At 44.6% G+C, this 26,558-nt stretch overlaps 1 protein-coding gene across 7 annotated transcripts in view; it reads right to left on the bottom strand.

The window, feature by feature from the left end:
- The window catches only part of ACTR3B (actin related protein 3B), a 93,250-nt gene that overhangs the window by 5,504 nt on the left and 61,188 nt on the right, over positions 1–26,558 (bottom strand). For 2 of the 7 annotated variants that reach the window (XR_011566383.1, XM_070788455.1), the window contains exons 10-11: positions 18,465–18,590; positions 11,964–12,116 (exon numbers count right to left, since the gene is read on the bottom strand). Coding sequence is in view for 6 of the 7 variants with exons in the window: in XM_070788455.1 (XP_070644556.1) it covers positions 11,964–12,116; positions 18,465–18,590 (279 nt within the window). In the remaining variant the exon portion in view is untranslated. Of the gene's footprint in view, positions 1–9,592; positions 12,117–14,955; positions 16,459–17,112; positions 17,197–18,464; positions 18,591–26,558 lie in introns of those variants that run through there. The other 5 variants (XM_070788454.1, XM_070788453.1, XM_070788457.1 and 2 more) reach the window with 5 other exon arrangements.

Genomic DNA, 26,558 nt, shown 5'->3' with positions numbered 1-26,558 from the left:
GAGGCGCGGCGCGGGCTGCGTCACTTAGAGCAAGGATCTGGCCTGAATGCCCCGAGCACTATCTGAGCGAAATAACTTGGGCTAGCAAACCAGACTGTGGGATAACTACCACGCGAAAAGCCAGCCCTAACCTAAGACACCGCCAGGCCCGCGCACGGAACAAAGTACTGAACAGAGACAGCCGGCTGCAGACCACCCTCCTCCGGTGACAGGCAGCCAGAGCCGGAAGGGGGCAATCGCAGCCGCAGAGAGGCATTATCTACAAAACTGTAAGCAGGCTTCTTTGCTAACTAAGACTTCTTGGGGTTCTGGATGGTCAACATCTGCCTGAGAAGGTGCGCCGGTTTTACACCCAGAAAACCGAGCAGTGGGGAGGCGACAAGTCGCAGCGACCGAGCTCGCCAAACACCTCATCACCTGAGCTGCTCGGACCTGGGAAGGGCACAAAACGCAGGCCCAACCGAGTCTGTGCCTCTGAGGACTACCCGAGTGCCTGAACCTGAACGGCTTAGACCTGGGAGGTGCAGGCAGCCCAGGGCCGCCCTCAGATGGTTCACGGTGGAGCAACCTAGAGCCTGAGCAGTGTGGGCAGGGAGGGTACACGCGCCGTGAGCGGGGGCAGGCCCAGTGTGGCTGAGGCACTGCGAGCACACGCCAGTGTTATTTGTTTGCAGCGTCCCTCCCTCCCCACAGCGCAACTGAACAAGTGAGCCCCCCCCCCCAAAAAAAAAGTGTCCACCACCATCCCCTTTGTGTCAGGGCGGAAATCAGACACTGAAGAGACCAGCAAACAGAAGAAGCTAAAACAGAGGGAACCGCCTTGGAAGCGACAGGTGCAATAGATTAAAACCCTGTCGTTAGTACCGACTACATAAGAAGGGGCCTATAGATTTTGAGAAATATAAGCCGGACCAAGGAACTAGCCAAAAATGAATTGACCCCACAATACCCACAACACCAGAGAAAGTCCTAGATATATTTTTACTATTTTTACAATCATTCTTTTTTTTTTAATTTTTAAAAATTTTTAAGTCCTCTATTACTTCTTTAATTTTCACTTTTATAACCTACTATTACTTTGCAAAAAAAAAAAGACCCTATTTTTTTAAAAGCAAACTTCATATATATATTTTTTATAATTTTTGTGACTTTGTTTTTTTTTTCCTTCTTTTCTTTAACATTGTATTTCTGAAATTCCAAACTCTACTCTAGATTTTTAATTTTTGCTTTTTGGTATTTGTTATCAATTTTGTACCTTTAAGAACCCAATCTTCAGTACCCACTTTTACTTGGGAGCGAGATTACTGGCTTGACTGCTCTCTCCCCCTTAGACTCTCCTTTTTCTCCACCAGGTCGCCTGTGTCTCCTCCCTAACCCCTCTCTGCTCTACCCAACTCTGTGAATTTCTGTGTGTTCCAGACGGTGGAGAATACTTAGGGAACTGATTACTGGCTGGATCTGTCTCTCTCCTTTTCATTCCCCCCTTTTATCCTCCTGGCCACCTCTGTCCCCTTCCTCCCTCTTCTTTTCTCTGTATAACTCCATGAACATCTCTGAGTGGTCCAGTTGTGGAGTGCACATAAGGAAGCGATTACTGGCTAGCCTGCTCTCTCCTCTATTGATTCCACCTCATCTCATTCGGGTCACCTCTAACTCTCTTCTCCCTCTTCTCTTCTCCATGTAACTCTCTGAACCTCTCTGGGTGTCCCTCACTGTGAAGAAACTTTTCATCTTTAACCTAGATGTTTTATCAATGGTGCTGTATAGAAGGAGAAGTTTTGAGACTACTGTAAAAATAAGACTGAAAACCAGAAGCAGGAGGCTTAAGTCCAAACCCTGACTCCAGGGAACTCCTGACTTCAGGGAACATTAATTGACAAGAGTTCACCAAATGCCTCCATACCTACACTGAAACCAAGCACCACACAAGGGCCAACAAGTTCCAGAGCAAGATATACCAAGCAAATTCTCCAGCAACACAGGAACACAGCCCTGATCTCCAATATACAGGCTGCCCAGTTACTACAAAACCATAGACATCTCGTAACTCATTCCTGGACACTTCATTGCACCCCAGAGAGAAGAAATCCAGCTCCACCCACCAGAACACCGACACAAGCTTCCCTAATCAAGAAACCTTGACAAGCCACCTGTACAAACCCATACACAGTGAGGGAACTCCACACTGTGGAGAATAAAGAGAACTTGAAGAGTTTCTATTGAAAGATCAGCTGTTTTCCTTATGGGAATTCCCTTGTGTGATATTTGTTGTTTTTCCCTTGCTGCTTTTAATATTTGTTCTTTGTGTTTGATCTTTGTTAATTTGATTAATATATGTCTTGGGGTGTTTCACCTGGGGTTTATCCTGTTTGGGACTCTCAATAAAGAGAACTCCACAATAAAGAGAACTCCACAAACTGCCAGAATACAGAAAGGACATCCCAAACTCAGCAATATAAACAAGATGAAGAGACAGAGGAATACCCAGCAGGTAAAGGAACAGGATAAATGCCCACCAAACCAAACAAAAGAGGAAGAGATAGGGAATCTACCTGATAAAGAATTCTGAATAATGATAGTGAAAATCATCCAAAATCTTGAAAGCAAAATGGAATCACAGATAAATAGCCTGGAGACAAGGATTGAGAAGATGCAAGAAAGGTTTAACAAGGACCTAGAAGAAAAAAAAAAGAGTCAATATATAATGAATAATGCAATAAATGAGATCAAAAACACTCTGGAGGTAACAAAGAGTAGAATAACAGAGGCAGAAGATAGGATTAGTGAATAGAAGATAGAATGGTAGAAATAAATGAATCAGAGAGGAAAAAAGAAAAACAAATTAAAAGAAATGAGGACAATCTCAGAGACCTCCAGGACAATATTAAATGCTGCAACACTCAAATCACAGGGGTCCCAGAAGAAGAAGACAAAAAGAAAGACCATGAGAAAATACTTGAGCAGATAATAGTTGAAAATTTCCCTAAAATGGGGAAGGAAATAATCACCCAAGTCCAAGAAACCCAGAGAGTCCCAAACAGGATAAACCCCAGGTGAAACACCCCAAGACATATATTAATCAAATTAACAAAGATCAAACACAAAGAACAAATATTAAAAGCAGCAAGGGAAAAACAACAAATATCACACAAGGGAATTCCCATAAGGAAAACAGCTGATCTTTCAATAGAAACTCTTCAAGCCAGGAGGGAACGGCAAGACATACTTAAAGTGATGAAAGAAAATGACCTACAGCCCAGATTATTGTACCCAGCAAGGATCTCATTCAAATATGAAGGAGAAATCAAAAGCTTTACAGACAAGCAAAAGCTGAGAGAATTCAGCACCACCAAACCAGCTCTCCAACAAATACTAAAGAATCTTCTCTAGACAGGAAACACAAAAAGGGTGTATAAACTCAAACCCCAAACAATAAAGTAAATGGCAACAGGATCATACTTATCAGTAATTACCTTAAACGTAAATGGGTTGAATGCCCCAACCAAAAGACAAAGACTGGCTGAATGGATACAAAAACAAGATCCCTACATATGTTGTCTACAAGAGACCCACCTCAAAACAGGGGACACATACAGACTGAAAGTGAAGGGCTGGAAAAAGATTTTCCATGCAAATAGAGACCAAAAGAAAGCAGGAGTAGCAATACTCATATCAGATAAAATAGACTTTAAAACAAAGGCTGTGAAAAGAGACAAAGAAGGTCACTACATAATGATCAAAGGATCAATCCAAGAAGAAGATATAACAATTATAAATATACATGTACCCAACATAGGAGCACTGCAATATGTAAGACAAATGCTAACAAGTATGAAAGGGGAAGTTAACAATAACACAATAATAGTGGGAGACTTTAATACCCCACTCACACCTATGGATAGATCAACTAAACAGAAAATTAACAAGGAAACACAAACTCTAAATGATACAATAGACCAGTTAGACCTAATTGATATCTATAGGACATTTCACCCCAAAACAATGAATTTCACTTTTTTCTCAAGTGCACATGGAACCTTCTCCAGGATAGATCACATCCTGGGCCATAAATCTAGCCTTGGTAAATTCAAAAAAATAGAAATCATTCCAAGCATCTTTTCTGACCACAATGCAGTAAGATTAGATCTCAATTACAGGAGAAAAACTATTAAAAATTCCAACATATGGAGGCTGAACAACACGCTGCTGAATAACCAACAAATCACAGAAGAAATCAAAAAAGAAATCAAAATTTGCATAGAAATGAATGAAAATGAAAACACAACAACCCAAAACCTGTGGGACACTATAAAAGCAGTCCTAAGGGGAAAGTTCATAGCAATACAGACATACCTCAAGAAACAAGAAAAAAGTCAAATAAATAACCTAACTCTACACCTAAAGCAACTAGAAAAGGAAGAAATGAAGAACCCCAGGGTTAGTAGAAGGAAAGAAATCTTTAAAAATAGGGCAGAAATAAATGCAAAAGAAACAAAAGAGACCATAGCAAAAATCAACAAAGCCAAAAACTGGTTCTTTGAAAGGATAAATAAAATTGACCAACCATTAGCCAGACTCATCAAGAACCAGACTCATCAAGAAACAAAGGGAGAAAAACCAAATCAATAAAATTAGAAATGAAAATGGAGAGATCACAACAGACAACACAGAAATACAAAGGATCATAAGAGACTACTATCAGCAATTATATGCCAATAAAATGGACAACGTGGAAGAAATGGACAAATTCTTAGAAAAGTACAACTTTCCAAAACTGGACCAGGAAGAAATAGAAAATCTTAACAGACCCATCACAAGCACGGAAATTGAAACTGTAATCAGAAATCTTCCAGCAAACAAAAGCCCAGGTCCAGACGGCTTCACAGCTGAATTCTACCAAAAATTTAGAGAAGAGCTAACATCTATCCTACTCAAACTCTTCCAGAAAATTGCACAGGAAGGTAAACTTTCAAACTCATTCTATGAGGCCACCATCACCCTAATACCAAAACCTGACAAAGATGCCACAAAAAAAGAAAACTACAGGCCAATATCACTGATGAACATAGATGCAAAAATCCTTAACAAAATTCTAGCAATCAGAACCCAACAACACATTAAAAAGATCATACACCATGATCAAGTGGGCTTTATCCCAGGGATGCAAGGATTCTTCAATATCCACAAATCAATCAATGTAATACACCAAATTAACAAATTGAAAAATAAAAACCATATGGTTATCTCAATAGATGCAGAGAAAGCCTTTGACAAAATTCAACATCCATTTATGATAAAAACTGTCCAGAAAGCAGGACTAGAAGGAACATACCTCAACATAATAAAAGCTATATATGACAAACCCACAGCAAACATTATCCTCAATGGTGAAAAATTGAAAGCATTTCCCCTAAAGTCAGGAACAAGTCAAGGGTGCCCACTCTCACCACTACTATTCAACACAGTTTTGGAAGTTTTGGCCACAGCAATCAGAGAAGAAAAAGAAATAAAAGGAATCCAAATTGGAAAAGAAGAAGTAAAACTCTCACTGTTTGCAGATGACATGATCCTCTACATAGAAAATCCTAAAGACTCCACCAAAAAATTACTAGAACTAATCAATGAATATAGTAAAGTTGCAGGATATAAAATCAACACACAGAAATCCCTTGCATTCCTATACACTAATAATGAGAAAACAGAAAGAGAAATTGAGGAAACAATTCCATTCACCATTGCAACAAAAAGAATAAAATACTTAGGAATATATCTACCTAAAGAAACTAAAGACCTATATATATAAAACTATAAAACACTGGTGAAAGAAATCAAAAAGGACACTAATAGATGGAGAAATATACCATGGTCACGGGTTGGAAGAATAAATATAGTGAAAATGAGTATACTACCCAAAGCAATTTATAGATTCAATGCAATCCCTATCAAGCTACCAACGGAACTTTTCACAGAGCTAGAACAAATAATTTCACAATTGTATGGAAACACAAAAAACTTCAAATAGCCAAAGCAATCTTGAGAAAGAAGAATGGAACTGAAGGAATCAACCTGCCTGACTTCAGGCTCTATTACAAAGCCACAGTCATCAAGACAGTATGGTACTGGAACAAAGACAGAAATATAGATCAATGGAACAAAATAGAAAGCCCAGAGATAAACCCATCCACCTATGGACACCTTATCTTTGACAAAGGAGGCAAGAATATGCAATGGATTAAAGACAATCTCTTTAACAAGTGGTGCTGGGAAAACTGGTCAACCACTTGTAAAAGAATGAAACTAGAACACTTTCTAACACCATACACAAAAATAAACTCAAAATGGATTAAAGATCTAAACGTAAGGCCAGAAACTATAAAACTCCTAGAGGAGAACATAGGCAAAACACTCTCCGACATACATCACAGCAGGATCCTCTATGACCCACCTCCCAGAATACTGGAAATAAAAGCAAAAATAAACAAATGGGATCTAATTAATCTTAAAAGCTTCTGCACAACAAAGGAAACTATAAGCAAGGTGAAAAGACAGCCTTCAGAATGGGAGAAAATAATAGCAAATGTAGCAACTGACAAACAACTAATCTCAAAAATATACAAGCAACTCCTACAGCTCAATTCCAGAAAAATAAATGACCCAATCAAAAAATGGGCCAAAGAACTAAATAGATATTTCTCCAAAGAAGACATACAGATGGCTAACAAACACATGAAAAGATGCTCAACATCACTCATTATCAGAGAAATGCAAATCAAAACCACTATGAGGTACCATTTCACGCCAGTCAGAATGGCTACGATCCAAAAGTCTACAAATAATAAATGCTGGAGAGGGTGTGGAGAAAAGGGAACCCTCTTACACTGTTGGTGGGAATGCAAACTAGTACAGCCACTATGGAGAACAGTATGGAGATTCCTTAAAAAACTGGAAATAGAACTGCCTTATGACCCAGCAATCCCACTGCTGGGCATACACACTGAGGAAACCAGAATTGAAAGAGACACATGTAGCCCAATGTTCATCACAGCACTGTTTATAATAGCCAGGACGTGGAAGCAACCTAGATGTCCATTAGCAGATGAATGGATAAGAAAGCAGTGGTACATATACACAATGGAGTATTACTCAGCCATTAAAAAGAATACATTTGAATCAGTTCTAATGAGGTGGATGAAACTGGAGCCTATTATACAGAGTGAAGTAAGCCAGAAAGAAAAACACCAATACAGTATAATAATGCATATATATGGAATTTAGAAAGATGGTAACAATAACCCTGTATGCGAGACAGCAAAAGAGATACTGATGTATAGAACAGTCTTGTGGACTCTGTGGGAGAGGGAGAGGGTGGGATGATTTGGGAGAATGGCATTGGAATATGTATAATATCATACATGAAATGAGTCACCAGTCCAGGTTCGATGCATGATACTGGATGCTTGGGGCTGGTGCACTGGGACGACTCAGAGGGATGGTATGGGGAGGGAGGAGGGAGGAGGGTTCAGGATGGGGAACACGTGTATACCTGTGGCGGATTCATGTTGATACATGGCAAAACCAATACAATATTGTAAAGTTAAAAAATAAAATTTAAAAAAAAATAGAATACTGGAGTGGGTAGCCTATCCCTTCTCCAGCAGATCTTACCAACCCAGGAATCGAACCAGGGTCTCCTGCATTGCAGACGGATTCTTTACCAACTGAGCTATCATGGAAGCCTAGCTCATGGGCACTTAGCAAACGTGAGATGACAGAATGGGGGCTTAGCACAGTACCCAGAACCCAGCAAGCATGCAACAAACAATGGCTTTTCCTGGTTTAAAAAAAAACAAAAACCTGAGGCAACCGCACAATCTGAGAGGTGCACGGAGAGCTGGACCACAGCCTGCTGTTGTTTCCTTGACAACGTCCTTATCTCATTTTTCCAGAAACTCTCATCACTGGAGTCGTCCAGTGGGATCCTGTGGTCATTGACTCCTCTGGCCCACATTATCACTTCTCAGAAGGTGAGGAGGAGACAGAAATGAACTGATGTTAACAAGGACCAGCAGCAAGCCAACAGCGATGCCAGAGTCGAGAGTCAGGATTTCAGGCGGCCAGTTCTCTGCTCCGTCCCCACGGTCAGCCACACTGTCCTGAACAGGAACACCAAGAGCCTTCCCTCAGACCCCCTTCTCATCTGATCACCACGGCCAGACAAGCTAGAAGCACGAAGAAAGACTACTCGAGGTCAAACTGTGTCTGATGGGAAGCCATTAAAAATTTATCTGCAGTAAGTGCTAGTGTAGCCATGACTGAATTAAATGGAGATCTGATCAATTACTGCAGCTGATCTGACCCCTTAATATTGAAAATATAAGCAATGGCATATCATTTAAATTTTATTGGACACCATAAACTCTTGGGTTGGTGATTATTGATTTGTTATAATTTATAACTGTATTTCCCTTTTATCAATTAAAATTTTTTGGAATTCTTTATGGTAAATACTATTAACATACACACACACACACATAATTGTTGTTGTTCAGTGGCCCAGTCGTGTCTGACTCTTTGTGACTCAGTGTCTGACTGCAGCACCCCAGGCCTCCCTGTCCCTCACCAGGAGGAATATATATATATGACTGGGTGTGTGTGTGCATGCGCATGTGTGTGTATGTGTGCTCGGTTGCTCAGTTGTGTCCGACTCTTTGGGACCCCATGGACTACCAGGCTCCTCTGTCCATGGGATTTTCCAGGCAAGAATACTGGAGTGGGCAGCCATTTCCTCCTCCAAAGGGTCTTCCAGACCCAGGGCTGCGTCTCCTGAGTTGGCAGGTGAATTCTTTACCAGTAGTGCCACCTGCATAGACCCTCATAAGCAGAAATAATCTGTAGCATCCCAGGCTAAAAACAATGACTAGGCCTTCCCCCGTGGCTCAGCGGTAAAGAACGTATGGATGTGAGAGCTCGAGGGCTGAGCACCGAAGAATTGATGCTTTTGAACTGTGGTGTTGGAGAAGACTCTTGAGAGTCCCTTGGACTGCAAGGAGATCCAACCAGTCCATCCTAAAGGAGATCAGTCCTGAATGTTCATTGGAGGGACTGATGCTTAAGCTGAAGCTCCAATACTTTGGCCACCTGATGTGAAGAACTGACTCATTGGAAAAGACCCTGATGCTGGGAAAGATTGATGGTGGAAGGAGAAGGGGACAACAGAGGAGGAGATGGTTGGATGGCATCACCGACTCGATGGACATGAGTTTGAGCAAGCTCTGGGAGTGGTGATGGACGGGGGGCCTGGCGTGCTACAACCCATCGGATCGCAAAGAGTCAGACATGACTGAGCAACTGAACTGAACTGACTGAACTGAACAAATGCAGGAGACACAGGTTCGATCCCTGATCCAGGAAGATCCCACGTGCCTCAAAGCAACTAAACCTGTGAACCACAACCACTACATATGCTCTGGAGCCCGGAAGCCAAAACTACTGAAGCCCACGCACCCTTGAGCCCATGCTCCGCAACGAGAGAGACCCACACTCTGCAACCAGAGAGTAGCCCCTGCTCTCCACTAGAGAAAAGCCTCAGAAGCACAGCCAAAAATAATTTTTTTTAATGGATAAAACCTGAGAAATCAATCTTCAAAGAATGAACAGCTGCTTACTTTTGAGACATAATACAGGGTAGAAGGAATTCATATTTTAACATTAAAAAAAAATCCTTCCATGATACCAATAGCAAACTACAGGACTTTTCCTCTTTTTAATTAACGAGATTTATTTCCCTCCAACCAAGTGAAATTGATGTAATTGCCAATCAGAACCCCACACAATTATTTTGCCATTTAAGAATCCTGACAGTTAGTTTTAAAAGAAACACATGAAATATATTTCAACTAAGTAAAGAATTATTTAACAGATAAATATTCTTAATGAGGCTCTCTTGTGGTTTTAAATAAGCGACACGCTCAATTAACCTCACAAGCTTGTTTGGCACAACGGTGCTTTTTACAAATGAGATACAATGGAGGGATCATAAACAATGAAATCACAAAACTCTGGGTGCATCCATCAGAGACGAGCTCATGATTCATACTAGTTACCTTGGAGAATGAACTGGTTATCACTTCCATAAAATCTGCTTATGTTTTCAAGATTCCTGGGGGGTCATTTCTTCTGCTGGGCTTGCTCACTGACCACACTGCAGACAGTGACACAGCGGAAAGAGGTCCACTCACACACGTGTTCCACCGCGCTGAACACCTACCTCTCAGGTTTACAGAACATTTACTGGAGTTACACTTTAAGAGCTGGATTTTTTTTTTTTCTGTTTTTTAACAGCTTTACTGAAATATAATTCCCATGCTATAGAATTCACCCACTTAACGCATATATTAATAATTCAACAGCTTTTAGTGTATTCACAGTTGTGGATCAATTTTGGACACTTTGTGTGCGTTTAGTCACTCAGTCATGTCCAGCTCTTTGCAACCCCACGGACTGGAGCCTGTCAGGCTCCTCCGTCCATGGGATTCTCCAGGCAAGAATACTGAAGTGGGCTGCCATCTCTAGGGAATCTTCCCAACCCAGGTATCGTACCCGAGTCTCTTGTGTCTCCTGCATTGGCGGGCAGATTCTTTACCACTGAGCCACCTGGGAAGCTCCCTTGGAGAGTTTACTCACCCCAGAAAAAAACCCCGTTCCTACTGGTAGTTACATTTCCTCCCAACCTTCCCTGCCCCTGCCCACAATCCTCTCCCAAGCAATCACTGATCTATTTGATAGAAGAGCTAGATTGGGTGGATGGAGTTATAGTAGACAATCTTATTTTCTCTTTAAAAAAATTTATTGGAGTATAGTTGATTTATTCATACAACATCCAGTTAGTTTCAAGTATACAACAAAGTGAATCAGTTATACATATATCCACCCTTTTTTAGATTCTTTTCTCACACAGGTCATTGCAGACTTGCCTTGTGGCTCAGCTGGTAAAGAATCCGCCTGCAATGTGGGAGATCTGAGTTCGATCCCTGAGTTGGGAAGATCCCCTGGAGAAGGGAAAGGCTACCCACTCCAGTATTCTGGCCTGGAGAATTCCACGGACTGTACAGTCCATGGGATCGTAGAGTCTGACACACTGAGCGATTTTCACTTCGCATAGGTCATTGCAGAGCACTGAGCAGAGCTCCCTATGCTGTGCTTCTAATTATCTGCACTGGTCCTTCTGTGCTGGTTATCTGCATTATACACAGTGGTGTGTACATGTCTTGTCAGTGCCAACCTCCCAACTTACCCCTCCCCCTTACCCCCTAGTAACCGGAATTCTGTTTTCTACATCAGTCACTCGAGCTCTGTGTTGTCAATAGGTTCATTTGTACCACTGCTTCAGATTCCACATGTAAAGGATGTCATGGAGTATTTGTCTCTGCTTTACCTCACTGAGTATGACAGTCTCTAGGTCCATCCATATTGCCGCAAATAGTAATACTCCATTCTTTTTTATGGCTGAGTAATATTTCATTGTACATGGACCACATCTCCTTTATCCATGCACAAGCTATATTTTATATTGTTAACAAATCTTAAAATACCAATGGGAAACATCCCACACCTCCAAAACCCAGCTTTCATCTAAGGTTACCCAAACACACAATGCTTCTCACACCCAGCCTGGAAAACGGGATGGAGTCTTCACTTGAAAAGAACCTTCATTCAATATTTACTGGGTACCCACCATGTGCCAGACATAGCGAGGGTCCTGGCGGCACAAACATCAGTCCCGTTTTCAGGAACCTCAGTCCACTGAGGGACAGCAGGCACAACTGGTGTCTGGGTAACTCGAGACTGACTCGGTGGGGAAGGTCCGAGAAGACTTCCCGCACAGGTGATGCTGCAGCTGAGGGCAAGGGTACTCAGAAAGAAGCCGCTTCTGGGCGGACCCCTTCAGGATGCTGTGCACCAACCTGCTGCTGAAACCACGCCGTTAACACCAAAGAGTAACTGTCAAATCCAGGCACGATCAACTGAAGCATGTCTATGGTGCACATACAGCCAACACTGAGCATCCTCACGGTGTCAGAGAGAGACAGCTCCCAGAACCAGGGGAGGAACAGCCGCTGTGAAGGAACAGGATAGCTTTATCACATGGATGATGAGAATGATTCAGCTATATCAGCATTGTGATTAAAAGAAAGTACCCTGTGATGTTTAGATTCTACAACTATATACCTTTTCTAAAAAAAATGACTTTTTAAAAAATACTTGGCTGTGTTGGATCTCACTTGCTGCACGCTGGCTTCCTTCTAATTGTGGCATGTGGCTCAGCAGTTGCACCAAGCAGGCTTATTAGCTGGTCTGAGGCATGTGGAGTTTTAGTTCTCTGACCAGGAATCGAATCCGTGTTTCCTGCATTGCAAGCTGGATTCTTAACCACTGGACCACCAGGGAAGTCCTGTAATATCTTTTTAAAAAGTACCTTCTTATTGAAAGTCCTTAAGGCCATTTAGTTCATGGTCCTAAAATTTTATTTTCCCCTACTCAAACAATTTTATTACAATTTAAAATTTTTAATACAATTTTATTACAATTATGATGCAAAATGCAGAGACATCACTTTGCCCGCAAAGGTCCATACAGTCAAAGCTATGGTTTTTCCAGTCATGTGTGGATGTGAGAGGTGGACCATAAAGAAGATTCAGTGCCAAAGAACTGATGCTTTCAAATTGTGATGCTGGAGAAGACTCTTGAGAGTATCTTGGACAGCAAGGAGATCAAATTAGTCAATCCTAAAGGAAATCAACTCTGAATATTGACTGGAAGGACTGAAGCTGAAGCTTCAATACTTTGGTCACCTGATGTGAAGAACTGACTCATTGGAAAAGACCCTGATGCTGGGAGAGGCTGAAGCAAAAGGAGACGGGGGCAGAGGATAGATGGTTAGATAGCATCACTGACTCAATGGACACGAATTTGAGCAAACCTCAGGAGACAGTGGAGGACAGAGGAGCCTGGTGTGCTGCAGTCCATGGGGTTGAAAACAGACACGACTCAGCGATGGAACAACAATATGATGTCTCAAGACACAATAATTGCTTTATAACAGAATAACAAAGGCTAAAATTTACTGAACACTTATCATGGTCCCATTATTGCTCTCTTTTATCTTATTTGCCTTATACAATCCAGTCAATGCACACGACAAAACATACATTCACAAAGCCTTATGAACGAAAATGAAAATAATTTAACATCTAAGCATCCTCGATCAGCAGCTCCCTAGCACACATTACATACCAAGGGATTTGGATTAGAGGGGGAATGCTCACACATCAGTTACCAAATTTTAAGTAAAGCATCCCAATAATACGCTTATCATCGTAAAGTTGAGATTATGTCTACATCTGTCAAATAGGGTACCATGATTTCTTATGCTATCTAAAAGCTTAATAGTTGTTTTTAAAAAAAGAACTATTGACATTTTAGAATATGTTCTGTGAAAGTGTAAGTTCATTGAAATTTTTTTAATAGAAAACTGTTCATTGAGAGCTACAAGGCATTTTCATCATAGAAGGCTGATTTTACCCATCAACCAGTAATACCTAACTCACGATATTATGATCTTGTATTAATTCAATCTGAAAACTACCACCATAACTCTAAGCATTTACCCTCCTTATAGAATGACCAATGCACATTGCAGGTGGCTCACCTGGTAAAGAATCCACCTGCAATGCAGGAGACCTGAGTGATCCCTGGGTTGGGAACATCCCCTGGAGGAGGGAATGGCTACCCACTCCAGTATTCTGACCCGGAGAATTCCATGGACTGTATATAGTCCGTGGGGTCACAAAGATTTGGACACGACTGAGCGACTTTCACTTTCACTTTGACATATGGCATCTGGCAGGTTGATTGAAGAAACAAAAAATGATAACTCCAATCTACTTGGCGCCTGGCCAAGTCAAGGCAAGGTGGGAATGAAGGAGGGAGGAGACATGGTGTGTTCACGGTGAGAAGCGCAGAGACCGGGAGGCTGGGGAGGCAAAGGGCCCACATGTGAAGACGCCAACTGATATGGAGATGGGACAGCAGAGGGGCCCCTGGGTCCAGTGGTTTCTGAGCAGAAGCAGAAGTGGTGTCAGGGCAGGTGATCCTGCCAGTATGCTGTTTGGTACACGGTGGGAGGGCTGCTGAAGGAGACACACCCACCTGGACTTGTGACAAAGTGGTGGCTGGAAGATTCAAACAGCAGCCCTGGGACTCTGAGCAGAGCCAACCCCAGAGAAAGTGGAGAAACTGTCTGGACAAAGGAAGAACCAGGTGGCCTGAGACCCTCCGCTGAAGGGCCTGGGTCACTGACCATCGGGAACAAGTGGCAGGGGCCACCTACAGCCCAGGAAACCCAGATTTTACCATACTGAGCACAAAGATTCCTTTATTATCCCCAATGTCATCTTAACCTTAAATAATAAAACCAAATGTTTCTTTACAAATTCAGATCTTTAGAGAAAAAACAAAACATACTTCGTGACCTAGAAGAAACGCCATAAAATAGCAGCTTAAACAGGAACATAAGTATTATATGAAGAATGGGCTAAAACTAAATCCCTTAATTTAGCAAACTACCTTTTAAGCCAGCAATCTACTCAGCAGATGTCAGAGTAGTTGCTCCAGTCTTAAAGCCATGAATTCTGAATTCCTGGGACGGGATGGTGGAAACCACCAGGATCACCCAAGCCCCAACACTCGCACAAGTTCATCCAGCACCATCCACACCACTTTGAATGACGGAGTGGTCCCTGCATCACAGGCATCCCACACCGTTTCAGGAAACTTCCTCCCCAAACTTCTGTTATCATCAAAGCCTCCGCGGATGTGAAACAAATTTCGATACTCTTTGAAAAAACCACAGGCACCAAGGTGAAAACCCAAAGACCACCACAGCACCACAGTAAATCTTTATAAAGAGTTTAAGTGCTTTTATTACAATAGTGCAAGGTAGTATTTCATCCAACGCTCACCAACAGCACACTGGCATCTTCTATAAAAGTTCCAGAAAGTTCACACAGGAAAAGGAAAAGATACATTGTCTGTTATGATTCTCATACAATACTGCTTAGTGGTTAAACTTCATGTCGCTCAATCAAGTGTAGTCGTTATCTAGCAAACATGTGGCAAAAACGTTTTGCTCTGCTTTATTTTGCTCGCCTACAAACACGTCAGAACATGCCTCATGATTAGAAACGCTTTATGACGACACTCCATGACACCGACATCTACGCGTGCTCGCGGTCAAGCCAGTTGTACCAAAGAACCATAAAATACAAAATGATAGGAAATATAAACATCAATTTTGTATTTCAAGTTTATAACATTTTATTTACAAAAATAGTCTGGGAGGAAGAGGCTTTACAGTCCCATACTCTGTCCTGGGCAGGGGGGGTGGGGGGGAGCTATTGTCACATTCTAGGGTTTTCCCTACCTATGACTCAAGAGTCGCAGCTGAACTCCAGAACCCAACTGTGGACTAGAAGCTTGGGTGGAGAGGAGGGCGAGGGGGCGGGCCGAGGGGCTGGTCGGGGGTGGGGCAGAGCTGTGTGAGAGGCGGGGCGGAGGCGAGGGCAGAGTGGAGCGGAGCAATGGGTGGGGGGAGCTAGGGGCGGAGTGAGGGGGCGGGGAGCAAGGGCGGGACGGGGGCGAGAATGGGGCGGGGCGAGGGGCAGAGCTCTGTGAGGGGCGGGGGTGGGGGCAGGGAGCACGGGCAGGGGTAGGGGGCGCAGGGGCAAGGATGGGGCAGGGTGAGGGGCGAGGGCGGGGTGAAGTGAGGGGCAGGGTGGAGAGATGGGCGGGGGCAGGGCGAGGTGAGAGGCGGGGTGAGGGGCGGGGCGAGAGCATAGAGCCGGGTCGGGGCATAGAGGAGCGGGGCAGGGAGATTGGCAAGGTGAGAGGTGGGGCGGGGGTTGGAAATGGGGCGGGGTGAGGGGTGGGGCGAATCAGGTGGGCAGGGTGAGGGCGGTGAGATGGATGGGGTGAGGGCGGAGACATGGGCGGGGTGGGGATGAGTGGGCGGAGTGGGGCGGGGCAAGGCGAGGTAGGGTGAGGGTTAGGAATGGGGCAGGGCGAGTGAGGGGCGGGGCGGGGCAGGGCGAGTGAGGGGCGGGGCGGGGCGGGGCGGGGCGGGGCGGGGCGAGGGCAAGGGCGAGGGGCGGGACGGGCGCGCAGATGGCTTTGCGAGCTGTCCGGCGGGCGGCGCCGCATGCAATGGGACACCACGCTCGCGCTCTATGTACAGGGCCCGTCATCTCCGGGTCTGAAGGACACTTGCGCTCCGACACCACTGCGGGGGCGGTGCCCAAGCCGCCACTAAGACATGACCCCGAAGACAGGGTTGTGACGGCAGATGCTCGGGCCGCACTCCTCGTAGTCCTTCTTGGTGTGACAGACCTGCAAGAACTCCGGCTGCGAGAGGAGCACGCACACGCGCCGGCAAGGGAACAGCATCAGACAGACGACCAAGCAGAGCAGACAATCCCCCATCCGAACCGCCACCCTCTCCCCCACCTCGGCCGCGGACTGTGTGAGCCTGAACTGCCAAACGGGAGTTTTATTTCGTTTTTTTAAAAAGTTGCCCGCGTGCTCAGGCGCTCAATCGCATCTGCCTCTTGGCAACCCCATGGACTGTCGTCCGCCAGGCTCCTTTGTCCATGGGATTTTTCAGGCAAGAAAACTTATTTAGCTTCTATTTAGGAGCAACTATGTGCTTGCTCGCCCTAAGTTAGCAATTCGTTAGCTAGTCACAAATTTGAGGAGAAAAAGCAGTAATTACTCAGAAAATTTCTAGAATTAATGATTAATGCGACATTGTAGGTTATTTTCAGATTCACTTATCTACAATATCTGTAACCCCTAATTTGCAAGGGTATTTATGAATTAGTGGTACTAATTTGCACCACTAATGGTCATTAAAGTCTTTTTTCTATCTCAATTAAATGTGGGGCTGTTTAGAGCCACACACAATTAGAGCACACACCATTTCATCTCCGGTAAGAGAGAATTAATTCAAACTCAACAGAGAACAGAGATGAAAAGAGCACAATCCAGGAAAGGACTCACAGTTGAGGCCAGCATGGAGCCTCCGAACCACACGGCGTAGCGCTGCATGTGGTGCGTTATCACCTGGACCTCCACGGGCTTGGGCTGCAAGGGAAGTGGTGTGAGCTGACTGTCCTGTGCACAGGGCACCCTGACACCTTCCCACCTGGGACCCTCCTCCCACCCCGCTGGCCCCACCTTCAGGCTCAACACCTCCACCCTGAAAGGAAGGTGCTCAGCCCTCCCACTGCCAAGTCCACGGCCCCAGCCCCAATCCCAGCCCAGGTGGTGCAGAGAACAAAGTATACAACACAAGGGCAGGTTACCTCAATTTAAAGGCATTTTTAAGAAATAAACACTCCATGCAACTAACCCAGCTTATTTTTTTGAACTAAGCAAATTAGATGTTTTCACATCTAGAGATAATTCTAAGAAACACTTAAGAAAGATAGGGCTAAATGGTGTCCGACTCTTACAACCCCATGGACTGTTGCCCGCCAAGCTCCTCTGTCCATGGGATTCCCCAGGCAAGAATACTGGAGTGGGTTGCCATTTCCTTCTCCAGGACATCTTCCCAACCCAGGGATTGAACCAGGTCTCCAACATTGCACACAGATTCTTTACCAACTGAGCTACATGAGAAGCCCAAAGTCACTTAGTCATGTCCGACTCTTTGCGACCCCATGAACTATAGAATTCTCTAGGAATTCTCTAGGCCAGAACACTGGAGTGGATAGCCTTTCCCTTCTCCAGGGGATCTTCCCAACCCAGGAATGAAACCAGGGTCTCTGCATTGCAGGTGGACTCTTTACCAACTGAGCTATCAGGAAAACCGTGGGGCAGTAACACTTAGGTGTCCCAACAATACTCCAAGAAATGATACCACCTTGGGGTGATCCCAGGAGGTGAGGACACGGGGTTTGCTCCCATGGGCCCCACACCAAACCCAACACTGTAAATCCACCAGCTGGTTAAGGGTTATGATCTTGAGGAACACAGTGGAGTGCCATGCTCATTCCAGTGATGAGAGCTTAATCAGAACGTTCCAAAGGACATTAGAGTTCCTCACTGAAAAGTGATCCACTTCCTTGGGGTACTGGTCATCACAGGACATGCCTGATCTCTGACAAGAGGGAAGAAACTGCTGGCAGGCGTAGAGGGCGGGGGGAGGAGGGGGGGTGCTGGGGAAGAGTTGCGTTGGTGCATTGGGAGGTCCGCACCTGTCCTGACTGCACAGCTGGAGGGAGTCCGGGCAACAGACCTCTGACTGTGACTTCACAGTGTGGCTAAGAAAGTGGCTCCAACTCGTGTTTACCCCTCATGGCCCAGACCAGCGCAGCGTCCAGCCCCGCCTGGCTGCCCAGAGGCCTCACCTTTATCCTGCCACCGCTGAGCTCCTCGCTGAGCTTCAGCCTGGCGTCCACCACCCTCTTTAAGTCTCTCTGCAGACGACGTCCGAAATCCCTGAACATTGTCGAGCCTCCCGAAAGAACGACATTCTAAAAGACACAAAACAGAGGTTTCCTCACGTGAAATCACCTGCCCACAACACATTCCCCACTCACCCTTCAGTCATCTGAGTAATACACTTCAAGCTTTATGAGAAGCTAATCACTGAGGCAACGTCAGTGCTATCAAGGAAGAAGTATAAATTGGGGCTTCCCTGGTGGTCCAGTGGTTAAGAATCCACCTTGCAATGCAAGGGACACTGGTTCAATCCCTGGTGGGGGAAGGAAGAGCCCTCGTGCCTTGGGGCAACTAAGTCCGTGCCGCAACTAGTGAGTCGGTGGGCCAGAACCAAAGATCCCACGGGCTTGCAACAAAGACCCCACGTGTTGCAACTAAGACCCAACGCAGCCAAATAAATGCATAAATATATTTTTTTAAAGTACAAACTGAGCTTTTCTCCTGCGTCACAAATTGTCTCTTGGTGCTTTTCCTCCACCATAACCAAGTAAAATCACGCTGCCTGTTCTACCTCTCAAGGGGGCAACTTCTACCACACCCCTCCCCACACAGGCCTCCGTCTTCTCTTGACAAATCACAAATCTGCATCTTTCTAACAACATCCTGCCCCAACATCAATGTCACCGATAATCACTGCCGCACCCTGTCATCTGTGGCAAAATCACTCAGAAACAACAGGAGGGGGCTTGGTTCCCGCCAAGAGTCAGGGGGCCACCCACCAACGCTGCACCCAGCGTTGCCTGCTGCCCCTGCCAGGTGCCCCCCCTCAACACGGCTAGGAGCTGAGAACACCAGGACCAAGTCTAGGACGGGTCAGACAGCAACCTTAATAGAGTAAAACAAGGGTCTTCTGAGCCTCATCTTTTTTTTTTAATTGGAAGATAATTGCTCTGCAATGTTGTGTTGGTTGCTGCTGTACGACACTGTGTATCACCTGTAAGTATACATATACTCCCTCCCTTGTGAGCTTCCCTCCCCATCCCACCCCACCGGGGCGTTGCAGAGCACCACGACCCTCATCTTCTTGAAGAGACTCCTGCTAACACCTTCACACAAAATGCGTACCTGTGAGCTACTAAGAATCACAGTTTAAAAGCATTCTTGGTTATTTTGGGCATTGGCTTGTAGAAGAAGACTCACAGTACAATTCTCAACCTCATAAATTTACACTAATACAATAACTTTCACCTATTACTGTTACTGCAATTCTGTCACCTGTTCTATTAGCACTTCCTAGCATTTTTAACTCCAGTCCAGGATACAGTCATGGGCCAGTTACTGCAATTACCGGTCATATCTCTGTAATGGATTTTTTTAATTTACAAATTAATTCATTAGAGTATGAAAAAACGAATGTTCATTATATTTCAGAAGCATTGCAAGATCTTCAGTTCAGTTCAATTCAGTCTCTCAGCCGTGTCCGACTGTTTGCGACCCCATGAATTGCAGCACGCCAGGCCTCCCTGTCCATTACCAAATCCCGGAGTTCACTTAAACTCATGTCCATCGAGTCGGTGATGCCATCCAGCCGTCTCATCCTCTGTCCTCCCCTTCTCCTCCTGCCCCAATCCCTCCGAGCATCAGGGTCTTTTCCAATGAGTCAACTCTTCGCAGAAGGTGGCCAAAGTACTGGAGTTTCAGCTTCAGCATCATTCCTTCCAAAGAAATCCCAGGGCTGATCTCTTTCAGAATGGACTGGTTGGATCTCCTTGCAGTCCAAGGGACTCTCAAGAGTCTTCTCCAACACCACAGTTCAAAAGCATCAATTCTTCGGTGCTCAGCTTTCTTCACAGTCCAACTCTCACATCCATACATGACTACTGGAAAAACCATAGCCTTGACTAGATGGACCTTTGTTAGCAAAGTAATATCTCTGCTTTTTAATACACCATCTAGGTTGGTCATAACTTTCCAAGGAGTAAGTGTCTTTTAATTTCATGCCTTAGGTCACCATCTGCAGTGATTTTGGAGCCCAAAAAAATAAAGTCTGACACTGTTTCCACTGTTTCCCCATCTATTTCCCATGAAGTGATGGGACCGGATGCCATGATCTTCTTTTTCTGAATGTTGAGCTTTAAGCCAACTTTTTCACTCTCCTCTTTCACTTTCATCAAGAGGCTTTTTAGTTCCTCTTCACTTTCTGCCGTAAGGGTGGTGTCATCTGCATATCTGAGGTTACTGATATTTCTCCCAGCAATCTTGATTCCAGCGTGTGCTTCTTCCAGCCCAGCGTTTCTCATGATGTACTCTGGAGTCACTTGCAAAGGCATAACGTGTAAGATTCATTCATCCATTTATACAAAACAGTGCTGTGTACACATGGTTAAATGATTTTGGACAAAGTTGCCAAGATGCTTCAATAGGAAAAGAATAGTCTTTTTCAACAAATGATGGTGAACGATTAATATCCATGCAGGGGAAATGAACATTTACTAACTATCTTACTTTACACACACAACTGAACTCAATATGGATCATAGATTTAAGGGCTAAAATGTACAGAATTTCTAGAAGAAAATATTTCCTTAAAGTCTTCGTAACTATGACATAGGCAGAGGAGATGACACACTCTGCTGTCCATGTTCTCAGCATACCTTCTCCAGCAGTAATTGGCTGGCTTCATGAAAATAAGGCTGGTTCGCTAACTAGTGTTTTATGAGCATGAGAATGTTACACAAACTTATTATTTTCAACCCAAGTGGCTATTCAGAGTTATCCTGAGAGTTTAAACTTAGCTAATAGGCAGTGTTGGCTTTGGTCTATTATCACCTATGCTTGTTCCACTTTCAGAATGGTGGGAAAAAAACAAAAATAGAGAAATAAGTGAAATTACCAATACATGAATTCTGTCCATCTCATTTCAAGGGAAGCAACAGTGCTTCTCTTAATGATTTTGCACCTTAGAAATAGGAACATTTAGCCTCACAGGATTCTTAACCAATTTCCACACAGAAAAGTACGCAAATATTCTTCTAAGGGAAGTCTTTCAATATGATATCACAAATAGTAAAACTTTAATACTGTAATTTAAGCCCCCCACTTACAGGAAGGAAACAGCCTCCTAAGCAGACACCACAAGACATGTACAGAGAGCTCTCAGCAGAAACCCCAGCTCAGAGAAAGCGTTTCTAATGCCCTCCTTAACTAATACCATCTTTGAAGTCATGAGAGAACACTGTAAGCCCCCCACCTTACTTCACTGTTTGTACAGCACAGGCCAACACAATCTCTTAAAATAAGATTTTTTAACTCAGCATTTAACAGCTGAGCAAATATGTACTGAGGCTCCCTTTGGAAATCCTCATTTCACTAAGGTTCTCGTCTTATGCTCTAATCCATACACACGCCCTTCGCATCTCACCCCAGCCCACGTTCCCACCTCCTCCCTGGTCTCGCCGGGTTCTTTCAGGCCCTGCTCTCCCCACGGGACGTCACTGTGTCTCAAAGGTCCTGCACCCCGCCCTCCGATCTAAGGGCCCGTCCTTCCCTGAGTGTGAGCAGTCAAGGGTCAGGGACTCACGAGGCACTCCACACGCTCATCCGTTCACGTGGCCCCACACAGCCTGAGAGCCGGCTGGTGCAGGCAAAGAACCTGACCTATCGCAAGAGGGGAGGTGCAGCTGTACGTCCAAATGAACGAGGGACAGTCGGCTCTCTCGGGCCAAGAGCTGAAGCCCTGCCATTAGCCCCTATGGCCCCAGGCTGCTGCACGGGCTGCTCGCAGCACAACTCCAGGCCTGCCAAGCACTCAAGTCAGGGGATGGCACCTCCCTCCAGGCACCAATCTGTGCCACTGACTCCTCTAGTACAACCTGGGGGATGAGGTAGGATTGGCCTTTCCATTTCTGAAAGGTTTTGGGGTGGTAGGGATATCAATGGAATTTACTGCACACTGAATAAATGAGTGGGTTTGCTAGACATCGCCATGCCCACTCAGATGCCATGCTTACCCTGCCCGTGTCTACTCACAGGTCTTCTTGGCCTCAGCCACCCTGTCCTCCACCCATGGAGGTGGCTCACCCGTCCACCTCTATCTGGACCTTCTGGCAATCAACTTCAGCTGAGGGGGACCCTCTCTCCTGTATTGCCATCATGCAGAGTCTTTATGAAGCTCTAATAAGAAGTAAAATCTCAAAATGCACTCACCTGCTGAAAGTCTTAGCAAGTCTGATTATTGATTTACCAAATTACAGAATTCCTCCCTTTTCCTTAACTGAGTCAATTCAAATAATAAAAAATGCATATTTCAACAACTACTTTATCGGAATAAAATGTTTTTAAAATGTAGCATTTTCTGAACTAAACCAAAACTCAGCAGTGGCCACAGGACTGGAAAAGATCAGTTTTCATTCCAATCCCAAAGAAAGGCAATGCCAAAGAATGTTCAAACTACCACACAATTGCACTCATTTCACATGAGAGCAAAGTAATGCACAAAATTTTCCAAGCCAGGCTTCAACAGTACGTGAACTTCCAGATGTTCAAGCTGGACTTAGAAAAGGCAGAGGAATCAGAGATCAAATTGCCAACATCCGTTGGATCATTGAAAAAGCAAGAGAATTCCAGGAAAACATCCACTTCTGCTTCACTGACTACGCCAAAGCCTTTGACTGTATGGATCACAACAAACTGTGGAAAATTCTCAAAGAGATGGGAATACCAGACCACCTGACCTGCCTCTTGAGAAACCTGTATGCAGGTCAAGAAGCAACAGTTAGAACTGGACATGGAACAACAGACTGGTTCCAAACTGGGAAAGGAGTAGGTCGAGGCTGTATATTGTCACCGTGGCTATTTAACTTACATGCAGAGTACATCATATAAAATGCCAGGCTGGACGAAGCACAAGCTGGAATCAAGACTGCCGGGAGAAATATCAATAACCTCAGATATGCAGATGACACCACCCTTATGGCAGAAAGCAACGAGGAACTAAAGAGCCTCTTAATGAAAGTGAAAGAGAAGAGTGAGAAAGCTGGCATAAAACTCAACATTCAAAAACTAAGATCATGGCATCCGGTCCCAACATCTCATGGCAAATAGATGGGGAAACAATGGAAACAGTGAGAGACTTCATTTTCTTGGGCTCCAAAATCACTGCAGATGGTGACTGCAGCCATGAAATTAAAAGATGCTTGCTCCTTGGAAGAAAAGCTATGACCCACCTAAACAGCATATTAAAAAGCCAAAACATTACTTTGCCAACAAAGATCCGTCTAGTCAAAGCTTTGGTTTTTAAAGTAGTCATGTATGGATGTGAGAGTTGGACGATAAAGTTGGGTGCCAAAGAATGAAAGCTTTTGAACTCTGGTATTGGAAAAGACTCTTGAGAGTCCCTTGGATTGCAAGGAGATCCAACCAGTTCATCCTAAAGGAAATCAGTCCTGAATATTTACTGCAAGGATTGATACTGAAGCTGAAGCTCCAATCCTTTGGCCACTTGATGCGAAAAACTGACTCACTGGAAAAAGACCCTGAGGCTGGGAAGGATTGAAGGCAGGAGAAGGGGACAACAGAGGATGAGATGGCTGGATAGCATCACCTACTTGACACACATAAGTTTGAGCAAGCTCTGGGAGATGGTGATGGACAGGGAAGTCTGGCCTACTGCAGTCCCTGGGGTCGCAAAGAGTTGGACACGACTGAGCGACTGATCTTAACTGAAGTAAAAACTCAAAATGCACTAACCTGCTGGAAGTCTTAGCAAGACTGATCACTGATTTACTAAATCAAAGAATTCCTGCCTTCCCTTAACTGAGTCAAATAACAAAACTGCATATTTCAACCCTTTATCGGGATAAAATTTTTTAAAATACCACAGCATTTTCTCTGAACTAAACCAGAACATTATGGTGTCATTTCAAATTCCTGGCCTATGAACAGTCCTAACGGTGACCACATGCTTATTTAGCAAGGTGCCGGGTGATGGTCGCTGTCCCACGTAAGTAAGCCTCACATGGCGTTATAAAACAGGCATTGCCACACCATTTCACAGATAAAAGAGCAGGGCCGGCAGTCAAATCACAGTCTGGAGCCACACAGCGAGTAAGCTGTAGGCCTGACCGCACAGCCCGAGCTTGTGGCCATGAGGTTTAGAGACGCTAATAAAATGGCAGTAGTTAACATTCACACAGTACTTCCTACATCCAGGCTCAAGCTCTACCCTGCGCATGCGTTCTCTAACCGAATCATCGCGAGAGTTCTGAGGGACCATTACGCTGATCGTACCCACCATGCTCCAGGGCAGGAAGAGGCTCAGAGAGCGCCAACCATCACTGCACTGAAGTGACGCCGCCTGACGCCTCAGGCAGCATGAAGAAACCCCGTGGTCTGGCTCCGGAGCCTACACTCTTACATGTTACGATACAAAAAATGACACTCCTCGAGAAACTTTCAACAAAAGCCGAAGTTCAATGTGATTCATTCTAAAGAAAATTTAAAAGACCAGGTGATCCTTTATCACACGGAACAAGAGTGGTGGGTAAGTTTCCAAGGTACGAGTTTCTAGCAGTCCGCCCTCCTCAGGAAAGACGTTCCCCCAACACCCAGTTACCCCCTCCCGCCAGCTCCTGTGGGATCCTGCCTGGAGATCCTGACGAGCTCAGAGCCCGCTGACCCACGCGAGCATCTCAGCATTTTGGAAGGCGTCCGCTCCATCAAGTCAGCAAACCTCAGACCGGAACCTGCCCATCAAGAAGCATCACTAGTCAACACACCACCAAGTGTGTCCTGGGAGAGAAGGAAAGCTTGACCTGAGCTAGAAAAATATCCAAAACTTAACACGCAGGAAAACCAGTTGGATACCGAAGCAGATGAAGTGTGGAGCATTAGATACCATAAAAAAATGCTTCTGAAAAACGTTAATTCCTTAAGACAATGTTCACAACACAATGCTAGGTTAATATACAAGATACAAAATGTAAATACAGCATGATATATTTACCTACCTACCTATATTTCAAGAAAAGGAGAAAGACAAAGTGATAACTGATAAGCAGTGGTTACTGTTTTATTAAAGATTTTGAGTGAGTGAAAGTCACTCAGTCGTGTTGGACTCTTTGCGACCCCATGGACTATACAGTCCCTGGAATTCTCCAGGCTAGAATACTGGAGTGGATAGCCTTTCCCTTCTCCAGGGGATCTTCCCAACCCAGAGATCGAACCCAGGTCTCTCACATTGCAGGCGGATTCTTTACCAGCTGAGCTGTCAGGCCAGGGCTACTTCTCAAATTTTCTAAATGCATTTTAATCTGGAAATAGTCATCTCTGCTCATCCGCAGAGTCTACGTTTTCCTGTGTTTTCATAGTGCTGTCCGCTGACTTGCTCAAAGGCCACGGACCCCAATCTGCACAACACACCTTTCACTCATCTGCTTGTTGAAACCCCTGTAGTGGACTGGCCTTTTCAACAGGTCCTTACTTTGCTACATAAATGTCTATTCCATGATGTTAAATAAAAAGTCTCAGTCATAATTATCTCTATAGGACAGGCCCTGTCTTTATGCCAGTAAGAAACATCCTGGCCAACATCATCATATACACTAGCCAGAGCCTGTCACCTTTTTAAGTAGAAACACAAAGTCTGTATTAATAGTAAAGTCCACTGAATATCTTATATGGGATTAAAAATAACAAAAGTTCCACTCCTGTAACATGAAGTGTATTTTGTGCTAGAGGCTCTATCCTTATTCTTCATCCAGCTTGACAGATTCACAGCGCCCCCTGCCCACCATCCTGTGTACCTTAGCCAGCTTCCTCTCTAAACTGTAGGCACAAAATAGCTGCATGTTTTGCTGGGATTGCAGTATTTGGGTTCCGCTCTTGGCTCAGCTGGTAAAGAATCCGCCTGCAATGCAGGAGATATGGGTTCGATCCCTGGGTTGGGAAGATCCCCTGGAGAAGGGAAAGGCTACCCACTCCAGTATTCTGGCCTGGAGAAGTCCATGGACTGTATAGTCCGTGGGGTCGCAGAGTCGGACATGACTGAGTGACTTTCACTT

This window comes from Bos indicus, chromosome 4 (assembly GCF_029378745.1).
Source record: "Bos indicus isolate NIAB-ARS_2022 breed Sahiwal x Tharparkar chromosome 4, NIAB-ARS_B.indTharparkar_mat_pri_1.0, whole genome shotgun sequence".
NCBI lineage: Eukaryota > Metazoa > Chordata > Mammalia > Artiodactyla > Bovidae > Bos > Bos indicus.
This window is presented reverse-complemented; position numbering and strand designations above follow the sequence as displayed.